Source organism: Salminus brasiliensis, chromosome 14 (genome assembly GCF_030463535.1).
Source record: "Salminus brasiliensis chromosome 14, fSalBra1.hap2, whole genome shotgun sequence".
Taxonomy (NCBI): domain Eukaryota; kingdom Metazoa; phylum Chordata; class Actinopteri; order Characiformes; family Bryconidae; genus Salminus; species Salminus brasiliensis.
This window is the reverse complement of record NC_132891.1, coordinates 31,830,756-31,852,150: the sequence shown is the minus strand read 5'-3', so window position 1 is coordinate 31,852,150 and position 21,395 is coordinate 31,830,756. Positions and strand designations below refer to the sequence as shown.

Sequence of the window (21,395 nt, the reverse complement as noted above, 5' to 3'; positions counted from 1 at the left end):
GTCCCTGCAGCTCAGTCCCTGCAGCCCTGCAGCTCAGTCCTGCAGCTCAGTCCTGCAGCCCTACAGCTCAGTCCCTGTAGCTCAGTCCCTGCAGCCCTGCAGCTCAGTCCTGCAGCTCAGTCCTGCAGCTCTGTCCCTGTAGCTCTGTCCCTGCAGCTCAGTCCCTGCAGCCCTGCAGCTCAGTCCTGCAGCTCTGTCCCTGTAGCTCTGTCCCTGCAGCTCTGTCCCTGCAGCCCTGCAGCTCAGTCCTGCAGCTCAGTCCTGCAGCTCTGTCCCTGTAGCTCTGTCCCTGCAGCTCTGTCCCTGCAGCTCAGTCCCTGCAGCCCTGCAGCTCAGTCCTGCAGCTCAGTCCTGCAGCTCTGTCCCTGTAGCTCTGTCCCTGCAGCTCTGTCCCTGCAGCTCAGTCCCTGCAGCTCAGTCCCTGTAGCTCAGTCCTGCAGCTCAGTCCTGCAGCCCTGCAGCTCAGTCCCTACAGCTCAGTCCCTGTAGCTCAGTCCCTGCAGCTCAGTCCTGCAGCCCTACAGCTCAGTCCTGCAGCTCAGTCCCTGTAGCTCAGTCCCTGCAGCCCTGCAGCTCAGTCCCTGCAGCCCTGCAGCGCAGTCCCTGCAGCTCAGTCCTGCAGCCCTGCAGCTCTGTCCCTGCAGCTCTGTCCCTGCAGCTCAGTCCTGCAGCCCTGCAGCTCAGTCCTGCAGCTCAGTCCCTGTAGCTCAGTCCCTGCAGCCCTGCAGCTCAGTCCCTGCAGCTCAGTCCTGCAGCCCTGCAGCTCTGTCCCTGCAGCTCAGTCCCTGTAGCTCTGTCCCTGTAGCTCTGTCCCTGTAGCTCTGTCCCTGCAGCTCAGTCCTGCAGCCCTGCAGCTCAGTCCCTGCAGCTCTGTCCCGCAGCCCTACAGCTCTGTCCCTACAGCTCTGTCCCTGCAGCTCAGTCCCTGCAGCTCAGTCCCAAAATATGAGGGTAGAAAAATAATTTTAAAATGATTTTAAATATTTCCTTAATTTAAAAGGTAAAGGTGCACATATTTGTCACTGTACAGCAAAATGTGTCCTCCGCATTTAACCCATCTGGTAGTGAACACACACACACCTGTGTGTTAGGGGCAGTGAGTACACACACACAGAGCGGTGGGCAGCCAACTCCAGCACCCGGGGAGCAGAGAGGGTAAAGGGCCTTGCTCAAGGGCCCAACAGTGGCAGCTTGCCGAGCCCAGGAATCGAACCCACAACCCTGTTATCACTCAGCACTCTAACCGCTGAGCCACCACTGCCCAATTTAATTTAATAACATGTTCCATCAGACGCTTAGAGACGCTTTCCTTCAGCTAAGGGAAGAATTAAAAAAAAAAAAAAAAGTTTATAAAATTCAGGGAACAATTTATTAAATTTATTAAAAAGAGAATGATTTATTAAATCAAGAAAACAAGTGATAAATTAAGGTAATTATTTATGAAATTGAGGGAACAATTTATTAAATCAAGAAAAATATTTATAAATTTGAGGGAACTATTAATTAATTTAAGGGAACAATTTAATACATTCAGAGAACAATTTATTAATTTAAGGGAATAGTTTATGAAACTCAGGGAACAATGTATTCAATCAGGGGGATTCAAGAAAATAATTTATTAATTTTAAGGAAAATTAAATAAATTTAGGGAACAACTGATTAAATCAAAGAAACGATTTATTAAATTCAGGGAACGATTTATTGAATTCAGGGAACATTGTAAGTCTTTGACTATTATACTACTTTTTTATCTTGATACTTTAGGGGCTCTGTAGAAATACCACAAGAATCATGGATAAAAGTTTTAATAATTATTACTGGGGATCAGGGTTCTGGGGTTCTACAGTACGTTTGTGATAACGTAAGCAGCTGCTTGTGTTCATCTACTCAGATCTGTGAAGACATCTATCATTAAATATGACTCTATTGACCAGTTATATGCCCACTTTATTATCTCTTATGTCAACAATGTAGTGCAAATGCCCGTTTGTCCAACACTCACTGTTCTCAAGTCTCAATTACATGCAGAAAAAAATTAAATACATCAAAGGATCACACAGCAAATATGAAACTATAATTTGTATGATATAGTATTGTAATACATCACGGCTATGTGTTCACTAAACTCCACCGAATATTAAATACATACAAGTCCCTTTAAACCACAAATACATACATGTAGTAGCTTCGTCTTAAACATTCAGCTTTGGTCACTCGCCAGTGTAATGTACGTTAAAACAAGCCGGAATAGTTTCACAGGCCTACAAATCATCACTGCCATGCAAAAACCTTCCATCTCCAAACTGGCAACTTTACAGGAGAAGGGAAAAAAACTTTCAATGGAAAAAGTTAGATCATTCAAATGTCCTCGATTTAATAACTTGTTCCCTCGGTTTAGAAGGGCTGCATTAGTTCAACTGAGGGAACAATTTATTAAATTCAGGGACCAATTTATGAAATTGAGGGAAAAGTTTATTAATTTGAGGGAACAACTTTTAAATTGAGGGGATTTGATTTATTAATATCAAATTAAAATAAAATAAAAAATCTTTAAAATAGGAAAAAAATATTGATTTGTGGGAATCATTTATTAAATTCAGGGACTACTCTATTAAATTGAGGGAATTATTTATTAAATTGAGGGAATTATTTATTAAATTGAGGGAATTATTTATTCATTTGAGGGAATTATTTATTCATTTGAGGGAACAGCGTATTAAATTGAGGGAACAATTTAGTAAATCGAGGCTATGATCTATTAATATGAGGGAAAAAATTATTAATTTGTGGAAATAATTGATTAAATTCAGGGATCAATTTATTCAATCGAGGGAACGATGTATTTAATTGACTTTAGATAGATAGATAGATGGATAGATAGATACGTTATTGATCCCGAAGGAAATGCAGGAGAAGGAAAACCTTAACTTTCAATGGAAGTCAATGGAACAATATTTTATATTTTAAACGATTCTGAAGCATCTCTATTGGTCAGCTCATCATGATGTTTTGACAGAATGTAAAGTGTAACTGCCAGATTTAACTTACACCAAAAACTAAAAAAATTGGAAAAACAAGGTTTCCGTTTGACAGCAATGATAATCAAATTATAATCTATGAGCACAATCATAAAAGAGGTCCACCACCCGTTAGATCAGATCGGGTCGGGCTGATCAGGCTGAATGCTGAATGACCGCTCTGGACAGTCTCAACAAAACCAAGCCTTGTAAGAAGGTTTGCATTTGATGTTTCAAAGCTCCGCCCACAAACATGTTCTTTCATTGCCACTGTTGGACTTTTCAGGTTGGACTTTCAGTCTTGGGTCTTTAAATGCTACGCTAATGGGCTGGACCGCGTTGGTGCAGCTTAGTGCCTCTCTGCCCTGGTTCTGGAGTACTGGAGTACCCTGTATGGATCCGACATTCTGATCCTGGAGTCCCGTACAGGCTGGAGGTTTCCTTCTTAAACAAACCTGACCCAAATGATGAGGTTACACAGGTGTATTTGAGCAACTGTGCTGGACACCTGTTCTCTAGCTACAGGGTTCTGCCTGCTTTAAGACCCCCAGCTCAGCTCAGGAGGGGCCTGTGGATTGGTTCGGTAGCTGCACCACGTGGGTTGGGAGCAGGGAAAACTGGAAAACATGCAGATCATCTGAAAGTCATCGAAGCCCAGCCCAGGGCAGTGGTCCTCCAGCACCTGGATCCAGAACCAGGCTGGGGGGGGGGGGATGTTAAAAGCATGGAGAACACAGGTGTTGCTACTGTGCCACCTTATAAAGGGGGGGGGGTACAGGGGACAGCTGTTTTTCAGATCTTCTGCATAATTAAAATGTTAAGATGTAAACAAGGTCATTCACAGTGGGTTTGGTGGGAAATGGTACCGATTTCTTTACAGTGGTGGTGAGAGGAACCAAGGATCGCCATGATGCATTTAACGAATGCATTCAGCTACTTTAAGTACCACCCATTGCTGACACAAATGTGCAAATGCACACACACAGCTTGTCTAGTCCCTGTAGAAAAGTACTGCCAATAGAACAGGACTCAGATAATGCCAGGCCTGGGCTAGAGGTATTACCTTTGATTTCAGAAAAAACAATAACTAAGCAAGTGTCCCAATACTTTTGTCCAAATAGTGTCTCTACCATAGGCAGATTATATCTGCCCATTATGACTAATTTTACTCCAATCTTGGATAGACACAACACCCTGCTTGTGCCTCAACGTCTCTGGCTTCAGAAAATGGATATTCATCACCATCACCAGCTTTTGGAGGCATAAACTCTTGGCGAATGACTCTGTTTACATCTTAACCATTAAATTACGGAAACATGGCCTCCGAATGGCTCAGCGGTCTGATGCGCTACCTCTATGGCCCGCGGATTGAGAGCTCGAATGCCAAGCCAATGCTGCTTTGCCATCAGCAGCCGGAGTCAGAGAGAGCACAACTGGCCGAGCTCTCTCCAGGTGGGTAGAGGGCGCTCTCTCTCTCCCCTCATCACTCTTAAAGCGATGTTGGCCCGGCACAGGCGGCTGCCGGCTGGTGTGGCGGAGCTGGGGACCCGGCGTGTTCCTCAGAGCATGTCGGCTGCCCGGCAATACAGCAATTGGGGGCTGTGGTGTGTGATGGCTGGCTTTGCATGTATTGGGGGACCCTCCTAGTGTAATGCGGGAGCATTGCTAGTGCTAGGGGGAGCTACAAACAAGTGGGTTATTGGTCTTCTGCTAAGCTTTTCCGAACTCGCAACAGTCGCTATGAAAGAACGTGTTTGTAGGTGGAGCATGGACGGGTCGAACGTGGGTAATAGAGAGACTGCGCAAAGTGCTACTCTCCCCACCACATACCGGGTATACTGTAAAGCTTGTAGGAAACGCAGCCAAGATGTTCATTCAACGATCTCAGCAGTGCCGTCGAAACTCGCTCCTCGCCCATCTACGGCAACTCCAGCAGGTTGTTCTTCGCATACAAGTCCTCTGTGATCTGGTACACCTCCGAGATGAGGGGCAAAGCTTCTCCCAACAAGTCGACCACCTCCTGTTGGCTGCCCGCGTTCATCACCTCGAAGAAGGAGTCGCGGCCGGGAAGGGCGCAGAACGCCATCCCGGCTGCTTTCCGGATGATCCAGGCATGGTGCTGGGCCAGGGACTCGTTGTAGGCCTCCGAGCACATGACGGAGGTCTTGCTCTCCTCCGTGCTGGTGCGCAGACGCTCCAGGAAGAGCTCAAGCCAGAGGAGAGCGCGATGCAGACGCAGGAGGGTACGGCAGCCCGACTCTGGGTGGCTCCCCCTTTTGGTCAGGTCCACCAGCTCGTTGTCCAGCTCAAATTTCACCATAGACTGGACACTGAGGTAATGGGAGCCGTTCTCGCTGGCCAGGAGACTCTCCAGTATCTGGATTTTGTTGACCGCGTCCTTGGAAATGAAGGAGAACACGGTTCCCAGGCTGTTCATGAAGCTGGAGGGAGGAGAGAAGACGACTGAGTGAGATAGGAAGGCAAACACCACAAGACATACAATCAGGGACCACAGTATTAGTAACCTCAGCCTTGTAGGTCCCCCGTTTGCGGCCCACCCTCATTTTTCCAGCAGCGCCTTTGATGTACATGGAAACCCCGGCCAAGAACAGTCCACCACCTTTCAAATTATACCTGGTCAACCTGGTCTCGTCAGCTCAAGCTTGTCAAACTGGCCGACCCACATAGTTAGGTCAGGTTACCCAGCATGGGATATGACCAATTCAACGCCTACCCTCCTGGTAGCTGGTCTTCAGGCTTGGTCAATGATCACCAGTCCTGACTGGGCTTCAGCATGGCTGATGCTCATTCTCTGAGTACAGCTCAGCTTGTCCCACCACCTCTCAGGACGCATGGAAGACAAGCATCCAGACTTTGTCCTGAAAGCGAGGTGGTGCAACGTGAACTGGAGTCCCGGAGTGTCCGAACTTCACTGTTATTCTTACACAATCGTTAATTCTGGGAATTCTGACAGTTTTCCAATAATTTCAGCATTATGCACTTGGTCATGCTGGTTGTACTGGTCAATCAGCTTGGTGAGGCTGTTCATACTGGAAGGCCAGCAAATCTATCAAACATATAGCTACTATGCAGGTCAAGAGCTAAGCTGGTCAAGCAACTTCCCCCACCTCTCCAGGCTGTTGTTTTTGGTACAGTATAATAATAATAATAATAGTATAATAATAATGATGATTATTATTGATTTATTTTCATGATACTGACATTTACTAAGAAAGAACTGCATTCACCACATACCTGACCAGCTCTCGCCATCCTGCTATATAATACCTGATGTAGACTTCCTTGTTCTCACTGAGACTAGACTTAAACGTGTCCAAAACATTCTGGAGACTAAACGAATCCGCCATGTTTGTAGTTCTTCCACTTAGTTCAGCTATTCGTGTGTCCGATCGAGGGTACGAAACCTCAAGTATGAGATCTTAGACCGAAGAACTGACAGACAGACACAAAACAATCATATCAGTGCATATCAGTCTGCTGAGCAGCTCCTACTGCACACAGCGCGGTGTCTAGCAAGGGCTCCTTGCCGGCTGCGTTCCAATATGAGCAATGGTGTCCTAACTAGTGCGCTCAGTGAAGTGCGCAGAATTCCGTCCGCAATGGATTCACGAAGAATAGCCCTACATGCAGTTCATGCGCAAGTTGCTAACTATATTTAATTCGCCTGATAATTAAGAAACACATATTCTTATATATACACTATATATATATATACATATATATATATACATTATAGAAATTTATTTAAATTAAATGCATTTGAAAATGGCCAGTTTATTGTTTATTTATTGTCCAATGTGTTTGGACTACATTTTGAAAATAACAATATACTGTATACATATATATATAATGTATATAGCTACAAATTTAATTAATTAATTTATTTATTTATTTATTAATGTAACCATTTTTGGTGAATATAAAAAAAAAATACTAAAAACATAAAAAATACTCTATATATTTTTATATTTTGTGAATGTTTCAGATCCTTAGTGTAACAACTTGAATATAACATTTAAGAATATGTATTTTTTCAAGATTCATTCATTTCTAATAACTGTTCTTAAGAAAGAAATTTCAAATAAATGAGAAAAATGTTTTTTATTAAAGAATAACAATGTGCCATATTTTCCTTAAGGCGCTTTTATTAACGAGTTCCTGGCGCACTATACACTCGCTAAGCGCGATTATTGGGACACAGCCCCGATCTTGGCCCATGGAGTCACTCTTCCGGCTACGAGCGCTGATCTGACAGCTCCGCCAATCAAATCCAGCAGTTAGATCACATGCTCAAGTTTGAAGCGGGCGATTGGCTGCAGGTCAGCGGACCAATCGGGTTGGTCATCATGTCCGCGGCTGCGTTTTACTTTGGGACTTTTATGTTGAATTATTGTGGTGAATTATAGTGATATTTTAGGGGGTTTAGCGCTCGGTCCGCTTCTAAACACAGTGAACCAGTTTAATTAAATAAAGCCTAATTAATGAGGGGGTGTTGGGCAATGTAGCAGTTAGCCAGCATGTAGCATCTTGCTTGGATAGCAAGGGAGACTGTTAGCCAGCTAGCCGCGTTAGCTAATCGTCCCATACAGAAACCTACATAAACAAACCTCTGGACATCAGACACTGCCCCAGAGCTCCATCATGCCGGACATTAAAGTAACGCCGTTAGGTAAGTTAGCTTGCTGGTGGTGTGTATTGTAAACACACAGCTCACATGTACCTTCACTATTTTAGCTAACCCTAATATTTCGCCCCCTTCCCTCCCTTCCTCCCTCCTTCCCTCCTTCCCTCCTTCCCTCCTTTCCTCCCTCCCTCCTTCCCTCCTTCCCTCCTTCCCTCCTTCCCTCCTTTCCTCCCTCCCTCCTTCCCTCCTTCCCTCCTTTCCTCCCTCCCTCCCTCCCTCCTTCCCTCCTTTCCTCCCTCCCTCCTTTCCTCCCTCCCTCCTTCCCTCCCTTCCTCCCTCCTTCCCTCCTTCCCTCCTTTCCTCCCTCCCTCCTTCCCTCCTTTCCTCCCTCCTTTCCTCCTTCCCTCCCTCCCTCCTTCCCTCCTTCCCTCCTTCCCTCCTTTCCTCCCTCCCTCCTTTCCTCCCTCCCTCCTTCCCTCCCTTCCTCCCTCCTTCCCTCCCTTCCTCCCTCCTTTCCTCCCTTCCTCCCTCCTTTCCTCCCTCCTTTCCTCCCTCCCTCCTTTCCTCCCTCCTTTCCTTCCTCCCTCCTTTCCTCCTTTCCTCCCTCCCTCCCTCCTTTCCTCCCTCCCTCCTTTCCTCCCTCCCTTCCTCCCTCCCTCCTTTCCTCCTTTCCTCCCTCCCTCCTTTCCTCCCTTCCTCCCTCCTTTCCTCCCTCCTTCCCTCCCTTCCTCCCTCCTGTAGGCGCTGGGCAGGACGTCGGACGCAGCTGTATACTGGTTTCCATTGGAGGCAAGAACATCATGCTGGACTGTGGGATGCACATGGGCTATAACGATGACGTAAGGGATTGGAGGAGCCTAATCCCAGTACACTGTACTGGTTTGTCCCCTAGGTAGCTAACTGGTGTAGGGTAGGAGTGCCAAATGCTGTATGTCCAAATGTTTGTGGACACCCCTTCTCATGAATGTGTTCAGCTACGTTAAGCTGCACCCGTTGCTGACACAGATGTGCACACACACACACACACACACACACACACGCTCACACAGAGCTTGTCTAGTCCCTGTTGAGAGAAGCATTGCCCACAACATGAGCGTATTGGCACCATGCTGCCTAATGCCAGGTATGGTCTAGAGGAGTATGAAGCCCCCCAGCATTGAAATGCTGGAACTGTGTTCTCTGGAATGATGGATGGTGCTTTATCCAATATTTTTGGGATGATGAGGTGGGGTGGTGATGATCCAGCATCCTGCAAGCTCCTCCAAACTAGTAGAAGACCTTCGTCCCTGGACAGTAGAGACAGTTACACCGACAAAAGCAGGATAAACTTTTGAATGAGCAGGTGTCCCAATACTTTTGTCAATATAGTGTATCTCCTCTGTAGTGCAGTATATGGAAAAACGTCCTACCATAACTAACGTGTTCTTCTCATTTTCCCTCAATAGAGACGATTCCCAGACTTCTCCTACATCACCCAGAACGGACGTCTTACAGATTTTCTGGACTGCGTCATCATAAGGTGAGCACTCCTTAAACCCTCCTTAAAGGTGCAGTGTTTAATCACAGCGAAGAACCATTGATGCATATTAGAGGCAGTGGCAGTGGTGGCTCAGCGGTTAGAGCGCCGGGATATCGATAACAGGGTTGTGGGTTCGATTCCCGGGCTCGGCAAGCTGCCCTTTACCCTCTCTGCTCCCCGGGCGCTGGAGTTGGCTGCCCACCGCTCTGTGTGTGTGTGTGTGTGTGTGTGTGTGTGTGTGTGTGTGTGTGTGTGTGTGTGTGTGTGTGTGTGTGTGTACTCACTGCCCCTAGTTCACTAGTGTGTGTGTGTGTGTGTGTGTTCACTACCACAGATGGGTTAAATGCAGAGGACACATTTCGCTGTACAGTGACAAATACGTGCACCTTTACCTTAGAGGTTCTTTATGGTACTATTGAGTAGTCGTAGAACCTTTGCTTGCCTTTGCTGAAGAACCTTTAAATCCTATTTTTAAGGATGTGGTACGCTGCAAGAGAAATAGCTGTTCTGTATAGTACTGAAAAGGGTTATTTGGCTGATCCCAATAGTGGAACCCTCTGGATGCCAAAGAACCATTTAAACAAAGGTTATAAATGGTTCCTTTTAAGAACAGGTTTTTATCAGAGTGAAGAACCCTTTAAGTCATGGTTCCATGGAAGCATAAAACAGTTGCCTTTCCTAAAGAACCCATAAAACCCATCTTTTAGGGCTGTAGTACGCTGTAAGAAGGGGTTATTTGACTGGTAACAATAGTGGAACCCTTTGGATGCCATAGAACCACTGCTAGAAATGTTCTATAATTAGTTTTTACATTTTTTAACATTTACTGTTGAGTTGTCGTGGCTCTATACAGAACCGTACCTTTGCTAAAAACTCTTAAGGACCCCCCCCCACCACCACATAATAGTACCATTTAGGCAATGGTACTATGTGTAGTACTGGAAAGGGGTAATGTGACTGGTAACAGTCGCAGAACCCTTTTGTTGCCATAGAACCACTTTCAAAAAGGTTCTTTAATGAACCACCAGACTATTGTTCTATCAAGAACCTTTACATTTGAGGGGTTGCTTGAGTTACAACTCTGTATAGAACCATTACTTATGCTAGGATCCCTTAAAGTACCCCCCCCCCTTAAGGATCATGGTACACTTAGCAAAAAGACCTCTATGTAGTACTGAAAAGGGGTTCTTTGGCTGGGAACAGTAGTGAGGCTCTTTTGATGCTATAGAACCACATTCAAGAAAGGCAAAGCACCATTTCACTTTTAAGGGTTCTTTAAGGTGTTGAACTCATTACCGTTGAGTTTAGGATCTAGTACAGGACTAAAAAACAGTTAATTTGGCTGCTGACTTAAGTGGAAACCTTTTAATGCTACAGAACCACTTTCACTTCTCAAATAGGTTCTTTGAAGAACCATCTACAACAACGTCAAAGTCTTTAAACAAATAAAGAAAATGTAAACATTCAGACGGTTCTTTGAGTGGTCATGATTGTATGTAGAACCTTTGCCTTTGCTAAAGAAACCTTTAAAGAACCCCCTTTTTAAAGGGTCTAGGTAAACAGTGGGTAGGAGTGTGCTGAGTTGGCGATTATCCAATGCCTCCCATCTGGTCCCTTCCAGCCATTTCCACCTGGACCACTGCGGCGCTCTTCCCTACATGAGCGAGATGGTGGGCTATGATGGGCCCATCTACATGACTCATCCCACCAAGGCCATCTGTCCCATCCTGCTGGAGGACTTCCGCAAGATCACGGTGGACAAAAAGGGGGAGACCAACTTCTTCACCTCGCAAATGATCAAAGACTGCATGAAGAAAGTGGTGGCGCTGAACCTCCACCAGACCGTCCAGGTGGGTACCAACCAAGGCACTGTTGCAAATGTTAAAGTAGCTAATAAGTAGTGGAAGGCCTTCTGCTATATTGTGGAGCATTGCTGTGAGGATCTGATTGCAGTGAGGTCAGGATGTTGGATGGTCACCACTCCGCCTCATCCTCATCCAACAGCCCAGCTCATCCCAAAAGTACTGGATAAGGCACCAACCATCATTCCAGAAAACCTAGTTCCTCCACAGCTCCATGCTGGGGGGCTTTATACCCCTTTAGCCCAGGCTGGTCATTAGGCTGGTCAGAGTCCTATTCTATTGGCAGTATTTCAATAGGTTGCAACTTGAACAAGCTTTCATTAGAAGGGGTGTCCACAAGTATTTGGACATGTAGTGTGTGTCTTGACGTCTGTCTCTCCTTGTAGGTGGACGATGAGCTGGAGATCAAAGCGTACTACGCAGGTCATGTGCTGGGGGCGGCTATGGTTCTCATTAAAGTCGGCTCGGAGTCTGTCGTCTACACTGTGAGTATTATAACAGTCGTCACCCTGCAGAAAAACAAATCCAGCTCAAGACCAGCTTCTGCCTGGGAGCTGGTTTTTGAGATGGTCTAAGCTGGTCTTTGAGGGTCGAGGTGGTTGGAAAGTTGGACTGTAACTTTAACGTTTATCATGTGATATTTTCTGTATCTCTGCAGGGTGATTATAACATGACTCCAGACAGACACTTAGGGTGAGCGTTCGATCATTCATTTATTTATTTATTTTAAATTATGGTTCAGATTTAATATTTAATACTTTTCTCTGCAGAGCGGCCTGGATTGATAAATGTCGTCCAGATATTTTAATCTCCGAGTCCACCTACGCCACCACCATCCGCGACTCGAAACGCTGCAGAGAGAGAGACTTCTTAAAGAAAGTCCATGAAACCATCGAGAGAGGAGGGAAGGTGAGGACAGAAGCCTTAGTATGGTGTCAGACCTCCTGATATTTTTTTTTATGGCTGGATCGTTTTCTGTTTATAGTTGAACTGCATTTTTAAATGGTTGCAGGTCCTTATTCCAGTTTTTGCGTTGGGAAGAGCTCAGGAGCTTTGCATCCTTTTGGAAACGTTCTGGTGAGTTTGAGACTGGAACTGTATGCATGATAACATATCTGGTGGCTTAAGCCGGGGTTACACTACGTGATCTTTACCCTGATCTTCGCTTACCTTAGGAGGTCAGTGAGCCTTAGTTATCTTCTCAGATCGTCCTGTGGTGTGGAGTGTGAACAATCCAATCTATACCCCTCCATTCTGCTCACAGTCATGTGTTATTATATGTACCATAGTGTAGTGGATAACACATTTTGATTTCTCTGCTGTGTTGCCCTAAACAGGGAAAGGATGAATTTAAAAGCCCCCATATACTTCTCCACCGGCCTCACGGAGAAAGCAAACCACTACTACAAGCTCTTCATTACCTGGACCAATCAGAAGATTCGCAAGACCTTCGTCCAGAGGAACATGTTCGAGTTCAAGCACATCAAGGCATTTGACCGCTCTTATGCAGACAATCCAGGACCAATGGTAAGCATTCGTGTGCAGTGTTTTCTGTGTCCATTAGAACCCTTTTCTGTTTGGCTAATTGTGTATTGTAGTGTCCCTGTTATTGGACTTTAGCCAGCAATAATTACCCAGCTATAAAAGTGGTTATGCTAGCACCAACCGGATAGAAAGCACACAATGAGGAACTGCAATTAAAGTGAAAGCAGATTCCCCTTGTTCACCGAAGATCTGCAGTGTTCCAGATGTGTCGACTACAGATGTGTGTGTTTGTTTTGTTGAGTTACATTACAGGGTTATAATAGTGGTAGAATGTAGGCGTCAGACTGCTTTTCTTATATGATAATTTTTTATTTTATGTGTTTTAGGTGGTATTTGCCACTCCTGGCATGTTGCATGCTGGCCAATCTTTACAGATATTCAAGAAGTGGGCTGGAAATGAAAAGAACATGGTAAGAAAATTAATGAGAGTTACATCGCTAACCCCTGCATTTTCAGGTAGCTGTTTCCTCAGTTCAAAATGTAATAATAAAAAATAATTAAAGTCTATGTAGAATTTTTACTTTAAAATAACAGCTTCAAAATCATGATCTGTAATAGTGGGAATAGCGTCACCGTCGTTGGTACTCCAGGCTCACCACATCGCTGAGTTCCATATCTGCGCTAAGGAACTCAGACTGGACAACAAATGCGAGGCATAACACTGTCATATTTGTGTAAAATCCTGTAGCATCATTCTACCACCTCAGCTCACATGCTTCTTTCACTTTTGGTGATAGTTCTGTATCTCTCAGCTCGTCCAGGAAAAGCGTTCTTCGGTGATGGCTCAATGCGCAAATTACACTTCTTGGCTGTAGGGGGAGCCCAGGAGCAAGAAATGCCAATTATCTATAGAGCTGCTTTAACAAGAACAGTGGACATGAAATTGAGGTTGGAAAAAGCTAGAAAACCTTCTAAGAGAACTGCTAGTAGGATTGCTGAATATGCAAAGGACCAATTGACTGCAAAGGATGTTCAGGTAGATGTAGCAGACCCCGGAGTGGCGGTGCATTGTTCTACTGTGCAGCTACACTTTCATGTATATGTCCAAAAGAACATTTTGGCCACAACAAGCCAAATAAAAACATATATTAGCAGAAAAAGAGTGAAGAAAGTCATGTAGAATGAGTGTGGCTTCAATGAAAGACCAGCAAAAAAGTAAAAAGCTGAAGATGAAAAAAGGATGGCTTCTACAGCAGGATCATGGTCCTAAACACTACCTAAAGAGAGCAATGCAGGAAGACGGCCCAAGAACCTCACATAACTAGAAGCCTTTTACATGGAAGAATGAGTGAAAATCCCCCACTGTGAGACCCAAATAAGAAGAGAAAGAATTTTAGCTGCTACAAGAAGCTTTTACAAGCTGTGATGCTTAGCAAAGGGGGTGCTACAAAGTACTGACCATTACTAGTGCCCAATATAGGCTTTAAAAGATGAAAATAATGAAGTTATCTTGTTTAAAATATGAAATAAATATCATCTTTTACTTTTACTCGCTTAGCTTTTCACAGTAACGAATATTTTGCCCAAGGGTGCCCAGAAGGTTTCTGTCCGTGTTCTTGGACATCTCTGGAGATGGCTTGGTTATGGCTTAGAAGGCACCTGCTCTATTTTTGGCGACAACTAACTGACATGTTGTGTCTGGTTTTCCTCCAGGTGATCATGCCGGGCTACTGCGTGCAGGGCACAGTTGGCCACAAGATTCTGAACGGTCAGAAGAAGCTGGAGATGGAGGGGAGAGCCACGGTAATTACCCCAGCCCTCACTAGAGGGCGCCAGAGAGCTGTGCTTAGATACCAGTAATAATGCCGTTGGCATTGGGCCATGGTCCTTCGCTTGTCGGCTGGTGAATCTCGAATGAAAGATGCAGCTGGTTTTGCTCATCTTTGTGTTTGGTTTTTCGAGGGGGGGGGGGTGACCTCTAAAGACCACAGCCTTGAACTGAAAACTGAAGTGCCCTCTTCAGCTATGTTACTGCATTCAGACGTTAGCTTTTAAGTCTGTTGCATTGCAGTCTCTTCTAAAAATGGTTACAATAAGTGATTGTGTGTGTGTGTGTGTGTGTGTGTGTGGTGACAGCTGGAGGTGAAACTGCAGGTGGAGTACATGTCCTTTAGTGCCCATGCCGACGCTAAAGGCATCATGCAGCTGATCCGCATGGCTGAACCTCGCAACATGCTGCTGGTGCACGGAGAGGCCAAGAAGATGGAGTTCCTCAAAGACAAGATCGAGCAGGAGTTCAGTAAGTGTTACAGTTAAAGAATAATAGATGTCCAAAAGTTTGTGGACACCGCTTTCATTTGAGCTACTTTAAGGTGCCTACATTGCTGGCAGTGGTTCATTTGCACAAACACAGAATAGGATGCTCTGGAGAAGCCACCCATGAGCCTCAGATCACCATTCCCAAAGCCAATCATCAGCTTGAGTGGTACTGTTGCAATCGAAATGATTCAACCCCCCATTGCAAATTAGGTTCAAACCAGTGCTTTCTCCAAACTCCACACAGAATACCACTTTTAATGGCATCTTTAGAAAGTGTGAATTCCACTTCCTGAGCCCAGGAGCAAGAACTACCCACTCTCACATTCTGCTGTTATAGGGTACATCCATCCTGAATGTCCCTCTCTGCACATTTGGAAAAATACATGTTAGGGGGTCGATAACATGTAACAGCATGTGAAGGCGGGGGCGGCTCGAACCGGTTTCCGGGTTTCTCACAGTTGTAAACTTCAGTTCTGCACTACATTCATCAAATACGTACACCTCTGCTAATTACAGTGCCTGGCAAGGCACCACCTACTTTGACAAGAAAGGGCCATTTGGACATGCAGCATAGCCTGCATGGAGTAGACGAGTCCAGGCAACCCTTTAACACACTCACACTGAGCATGAAGCAGCACAGTACCATGCACATACCTGATTATCCCCACACCTGCAGGTATCAGCTGCTATATGCCAGCTAATGGAGAGACCACCACTGTGACGACCAACCCGAGTGTGCCGGTGGACATCTCGCTCAACCTGCTGAAGAGAGAGATGGCTCTTGGAGGTGTGTGTACTCAGCACAGCACCACATAACACATGACAGCCAAGCACACTGACAGCCAAGCTTGTTATCTGCTCAGGACAACACTATAGGGGGGACACACAGACAAAGGCAACGAGGCAGCGATCTGAAGGGCACTACCCTTGAATTATGAAAAGATACACTAGCTAACAACTACAGCACGTGTGTGATTTGAGCCTCCGTTTGTGCTGTGTTTATTATACTGCTAGCTAACTTATCTAAGCCTTATCTTTAGAGTCCAAACACAGCAGAACCGGTCCCATTTTCGCCATTTATAATGGTTTGAAAAGGTGGGTACTGCCCAACCCTAGTAATAATATCATTTGGATTTGATCTCTGCCAGGTCCATTGCCTGACCCTAAGAAGCCTCGCACCATGCACGGAACTTTGATCATGAAGGACAGCGTAAGTTCAGATTCTTCATCTTCCACTAAGGTCTAGAAAATGACTTTTGCTCTTATTTGCATGGCGGTTATTGGTGTTAATACACACTCTTTCTGCTCTGTGTGTGTGTAGAGTCTGAAGCTGGTTTCTCCAGAGCAGGCCCTAAAGGAGTTGGGTCTTTCTGAACATCAGCTACGGTTCACCTGTCGAGTGCATCTGCAGGACCCTCACAGTGACGCCGACACGCTCACCCGCATCTACAGCCACCTCAAAAGGTTTCAGACGTTCATTTGCAGCTTCAACCGACTCAGGAAGCCCTGCACCCTTTCACAGCAGTTCAGTCCCATAGCAACGGCAATAGTTCAGTGACAAAAGCCAGTTCACACAATTTTCCCTTGTATTCCTGGAGCTATGAGCTAATATAGCTAATAAAAAAATAGATGCCTATAGCCCTAATCTCAAACAGGCTTGCTTATGTGACTTTTGATCCTGTGGGGTGCATGTTATCTATTTTTTTTTATCTATCTAAAATTCTATATTTTGTTGATTTTCTAAAGATATAAAAAGTAAACACACCCTTGTCAACCTGTTAATAATTTAAAGAAACATTTGATTGACTTGGAAAAATACGTGTCATGTGCAAAACCCTGATTACCAGCATTGGAACTTACTATATTAATTATAATAATGAATTATATATATATATATATTAATTAATGTATTAATCACTTCATTATGTTGGACAAAAAGTGTCATCATAAGCCTAATATCTTGTCTAACTCCTATGGATGTTGTACCAGGCATGCAGAGGTGGGGCTTAGTGGGGGTACAGGCTGATTAGGCCTGGCCTAATCAGTTAGGCCAGTAAGTCTCTCTTTTCTGTGATGAGCAGTGGGAGCATCAGCATTCAGAGGGTCACATTCCCACAGCTACGTAATAGAGGAAACTTTGTGCTAAGACTAAACAACCATGGGCTCTTTAAGTAGCTGGCTTAGAGATTTGAGATTTGTAAAAGAAGAATTTGAGTGGCAGTTGAGGGGAGCTGTGGAAGTCTAAGCAATTTTCGGAAGATCAAGAGTACAGAGCTGCTGGTATGCTGGTCAGAAAGGCAAAGCCAAAAAGGTTCAGCTGATGTAGGCCAGGTGGTGCACTATTCTTCTGTGCAGCGCTGCTTGCACAAGCATGACTTGCATGGAAGAACATTAGCCTCAAAGGTCTGATGCCAAATGATCAACTACGACTAGTGTGAACCTCTGCTTTCAGAGGTCTCCCTATTTATCATCCCTGTCACTCAAAAACCTCTTATCTCCAAAACGTCAACTTTACAGGAGAAGGAAAAATACCTTCTCGCCAGCCAACTGCCACTGATGCAGCATTGCTAGGTAGCCAGCACGCTCATAGTAAAACGCTGCTCCCCAGCTATGGTACTCCAGCTAACAGACGCCTGTGCTGACGGACATCATGGGGACATGTGGGGGAGGAAGTGCCATCAACTCACCCCTGAGAAAGCAAGGCCAATTGTGCTCTCTCTGACTCCGGCTGCTAATGGCAAGCAGCATGACCACTGATTTTTAGATCAGTGCCTTAGTCCGTGGGACCACTCGGAGCCCCCCAAACATTGAATTCTGTTGGTCCGTTCATCACGAAATTGTGACACAATGTAATAAGTGCTCATGGGGAGGTTGTATTTACCAGATCGTTAACTAGTAAATACCGCTTCACTCCATCAGGGTGATTGTAGAGCGATCCGCCCGCTAAGCATGGAGATCCGTAGGATATCAGGAAACGACAAAGTTGAGCTGTCCGCAAAGACTGAGAAATATCAAAATACTTAAATTAATTATTATTCTTAATTAGTCAGCAAAGCGCTGGAGTGTTAAAAAAAAGGGAAAGAAACTAGTTTACAATGAAATGCATGAAGGAGCCTACGCTTCTGTTTCCATCTCTAAATGAAAGTTATGAGTTGACTCACTTCCTCCCCCCTGTTGTTTTAACCCTTGATTTCTGTAAATGTCAGTACATAATGCCCAGTACAGTGTGTGTGTGTGTGTGTGTGTGTGTGGTGTTTTTTGGGGGGAATTTCTGCATTTCTGCCTTGCTGTCACTCATAGCCCTGTCTCGCTCTCTCTCTCCCCTCTCCCAGTGTTCTCAAAGGCTATACCGTCCAGCACCTTCCTGATGGCACAGTCATGGTAGAATCCATCGTCCTCAAAGTGTCCTCATCCGGCGAGGACCCCAATCTCAAAGTCATCCTGCTGTCTTGGAGCTATCAGGTAAGTTGCAGTGTGGGCATCTGCACTAAACTGCAAGGTTGGGATTGCAGGCCTGCGGTTAGGACTGCGAGCTAAAATGGGCCGTATTGGTAAATGATAAGCGTTGCCTTTCACCACAGTGCCTACATTATAGTGTGCACTGTAACCACAGAGTTATCTAGGCTAACAAACAAATAGAATCGACGGGGGCGAAATGGCATTTGTCCTTGCGCTTTTCAGAGTACTGGGGTGAAAACTCTCCCCGCTTTCCCCAACCGCACAGACCACTGACCTATAGGCAGACATGCAGACACTCGGCAGCTGGAGGACGGGACTTTGCCCTAACAGTGAAACCTGCACTGCTTTGTGTTTAGCAAGCGGAGCTGCAGTGCCGCAATCGTTCCCTAATATTTCATTAGAAATCAGTGAAATGTATGAAAATATTTAATATTTAAACTTATATTTATGCGATCTGTGTGAAATGTAATGTGATCTTCAGAGATCATAGCTGGCAAAGGTAGCTAGAGTCAAATTGAGAATTACAGCCTGCAAAGCCCCTGCATCCCCAACTCCCCAGCTCATCCCAAAAGTATAGAATTGAGCACATTCCAGAGAACACAGCTAGTTACACAGCTAGTTACACTGCTCCACAACTCAATGCTGGGAGCTTTATAACCCTCTCTAGCGCACACCTGGCATGGTTCATAGGTTGCTGTTTATCTGCTCCAGAGGGTCCTATTCTATTGGCAGTACTTCTCTACAGGGACTAGACAGGCTGTGTAGATGTATTTACACATCCATGTCAGCAGTGGGTGCAACTCAAAGCAGCTGAATGCGTTCATTAGAAGGGGTGTCCACAAACATTTGGACATGTGTGTGTATATAGGACAAATTTAATGAGATGTTTGGAGTCTCCAAGAACCGCACTGTTGTCTGTGACCATTTCCCTGCTAAGCTAAGAAGTATAAACACACCCTTCACTCTGCAGTGTGAAAGTGTTTAACAGAGGACCATGAAAACATGTGACCGCTCTGCTCCTCCTTTAGGCCAATAGCTCAGGGGTTGACGACAATCTGAGCACAAGCCCAGGGAACCTCACAGGAAACGCTGTTTGTTGTGGCGTTATTGCTGTACATCTGTGGCAGAGTGCCGTCTGCAGGCGGAGGGACGGTTGTCTTTAACATTAGGCGTAGGAAGGGCAGATGGTGTGAAGCCTTTCGCTTTCATTCACAACCCAGGTTGGCACCAAGTGTACAGTTTTAGGTCTGGAAGGAAAAATCACGCAGGAAATCACACATTCAGCTCAGTGATCTCGTTAGTCACAGTGTGTGATTGAGTCATTTACAGGAGGTGGTCACACTTCTCATCCCACAGAGCTTGATTTGACCTTGTGTTTCCAACCCTGCACCCTGCATGCAAATTTGAAAGAGTGTGTTTTTACACATTTTTAGTGACTAAAAGCGAGGAGAGAGTGACTTTGATTTATTTATATCTATTGATTTATCTACAAGAAATCAATAGAATGTGACATTTCTCTGAACATTTCAATATTTTTATATAAGAAATAATTAATTTACATATAAATTTTAATAAAAAATGTGTGGAGCCCACAAAAGGAAACCTGCCTGCAAAATTTATTTTTGTTATTAATTTAAATTAATTTATATCTGGAGCATTATCTAGGCAAAATTCTCTCAAGATAATTATCCCCCCCATTTTTTCTCAGTATTTCCTATGTATTCCATATATATCACAAAATAATTAAGAAATAAATGTCTGTAAATCTTGAGATAATCCATAAAAAAAACCCTGCCTGCAAAATTCTGATTTATTTTTGAGAGAATTATATATATATATATATATATATATATATATATATATATATATATATATATATATATATATATATATGTTTGTGTGTGTGTGTGTGTGTGTGTGTGTGTGTGTGTGTGTGTATTCATTAATAAACAAATAAACAATAGTCTGTATAATCATCTTGAGATAATTCATTTAAAAAGAAAATAAAAAACACCTGTTGTTCCCCCAATGTCCTTTTGGTGGCTCTGTAAAAACATAACATACAATTTAGTACCACCATAAAATTTGTAATTGTAATTGTATGGCTTTGTTAAGAAAACAAATACATGATTTTTTTTCCCCCTTGGCAGTTACCTTGGCAAAAGTATTTAAAGATAATTATCCATAAAATTTGTGTTTCTCATATATATATATATATATATATATATATATATATATATATATATATATATATATATATATATATATATATATATATATATGAGAAACAAATAGAAATGCACAAAATGAAATGCACAAAATGTTTTCATGTACTTCCGTTGGGCTTCCCTTTCTCCTCATAAACCAACAAAACATGTCATTTTACCTGCGATCCACATTTAAGAACTTGTATTTAATGTATTTGACTGTACTTGATCCCCTTTCTTACAACTTTAAAATGTTCTGTTCTGTGTTTTTTTTATTATTAGGATGAAGAACTGGGGAGCTTCTTGTCCAGTCTGCTGAAGAAAGGGCTTCCCTCTGGGCTGTGATTTCTGTTGTGAACTCTTCTCTCTACTGCTGTTTTTGCAAATAGATTCAATAAACCTTTTTTGTAGAAAAATACCCCACCACCACATCTTTTAATCTTTTTTATTACAGGAACAGGAACAGGACAGTACAATTCAACTCAAGGTCTGTTTTTTTTACTTTTCTACTTTAGTAGAACAGCTACAGTGTACATCCACCCACTGGCTCTACCTACTATGTAGGTCTACCATTACAGACTGTTGCACTGTTCTACTGCCTGTCTCATCCTCAGTTTCTGACTACAGAGCGATTGTTGGTCAGGATGTTAAATGCCTTTACAGAAAACAAATACATTTCATGACTGTCAAAGCGAGCTAAACCAAAATGGTAAGAGCTGAAATATTAAAATACAGTGCCTTCACAACTGACTACTGAATAAATCTGTCAATCAGTACGTTGGTACTTCAGTCAGTAAGCAAAGGGGACCCAATAAGCATGCTGGAGTGGTCACTGGCTGTCTAAATGATATGCTGTTCATATGTTACTGCTGCCAGCAGCAG

The 21,395-nt window shown here is 44.1% G+C and overlaps 2 protein-coding genes across 2 annotated transcripts; one reads left to right on the top strand and one right to left on the bottom strand.

Moving 5' to 3' along the window:
* Positions 1–1,926: 1,926 nt before the first annotated feature.
* Positions 1,927–6,559, bottom strand: cptp (ceramide-1-phosphate transfer protein). Its single transcript, XM_072696640.1, has 2 exons — positions 6,273–6,559; positions 1,927–5,458 (listed from the first exon to the last, which is right to left on the bottom strand). The coding sequence occupies exons 1-2, from the start codon at positions 6,383–6,385 to the stop codon at positions 4,936–4,938; spliced, it is 636 nt and encodes a 211-aa protein (XP_072552741.1). The 5' UTR covers positions 6,386–6,559; the 3' UTR covers positions 1,927–4,935.
* An 823-nt stretch (positions 6,560–7,382) lies between these two features.
* On the top strand, positions 7,383–20,939 carry ints11 (integrator complex subunit 11). The gene is made up of 17 exons (XM_072696814.1): positions 7,383–7,707; positions 8,404–8,501; positions 9,108–9,181; positions 10,803–11,031; positions 11,430–11,528; positions 11,702–11,736; positions 11,814–11,952; positions 12,056–12,120; positions 12,381–12,570; positions 12,915–12,998; positions 14,242–14,331; positions 14,665–14,827; positions 15,524–15,634; positions 15,996–16,057; positions 16,169–16,311; positions 18,180–18,309; positions 20,796–20,939. The coding sequence occupies exons 1-17, from the start codon at positions 7,680–7,682 to the stop codon at positions 20,856–20,858; spliced, it is 1,803 nt and encodes a 600-aa protein (XP_072552915.1). The 5' UTR covers positions 7,383–7,679; the 3' UTR covers positions 20,859–20,939.
* The last annotated feature ends 456 nt before the right edge of the window (positions 20,940–21,395 follow it).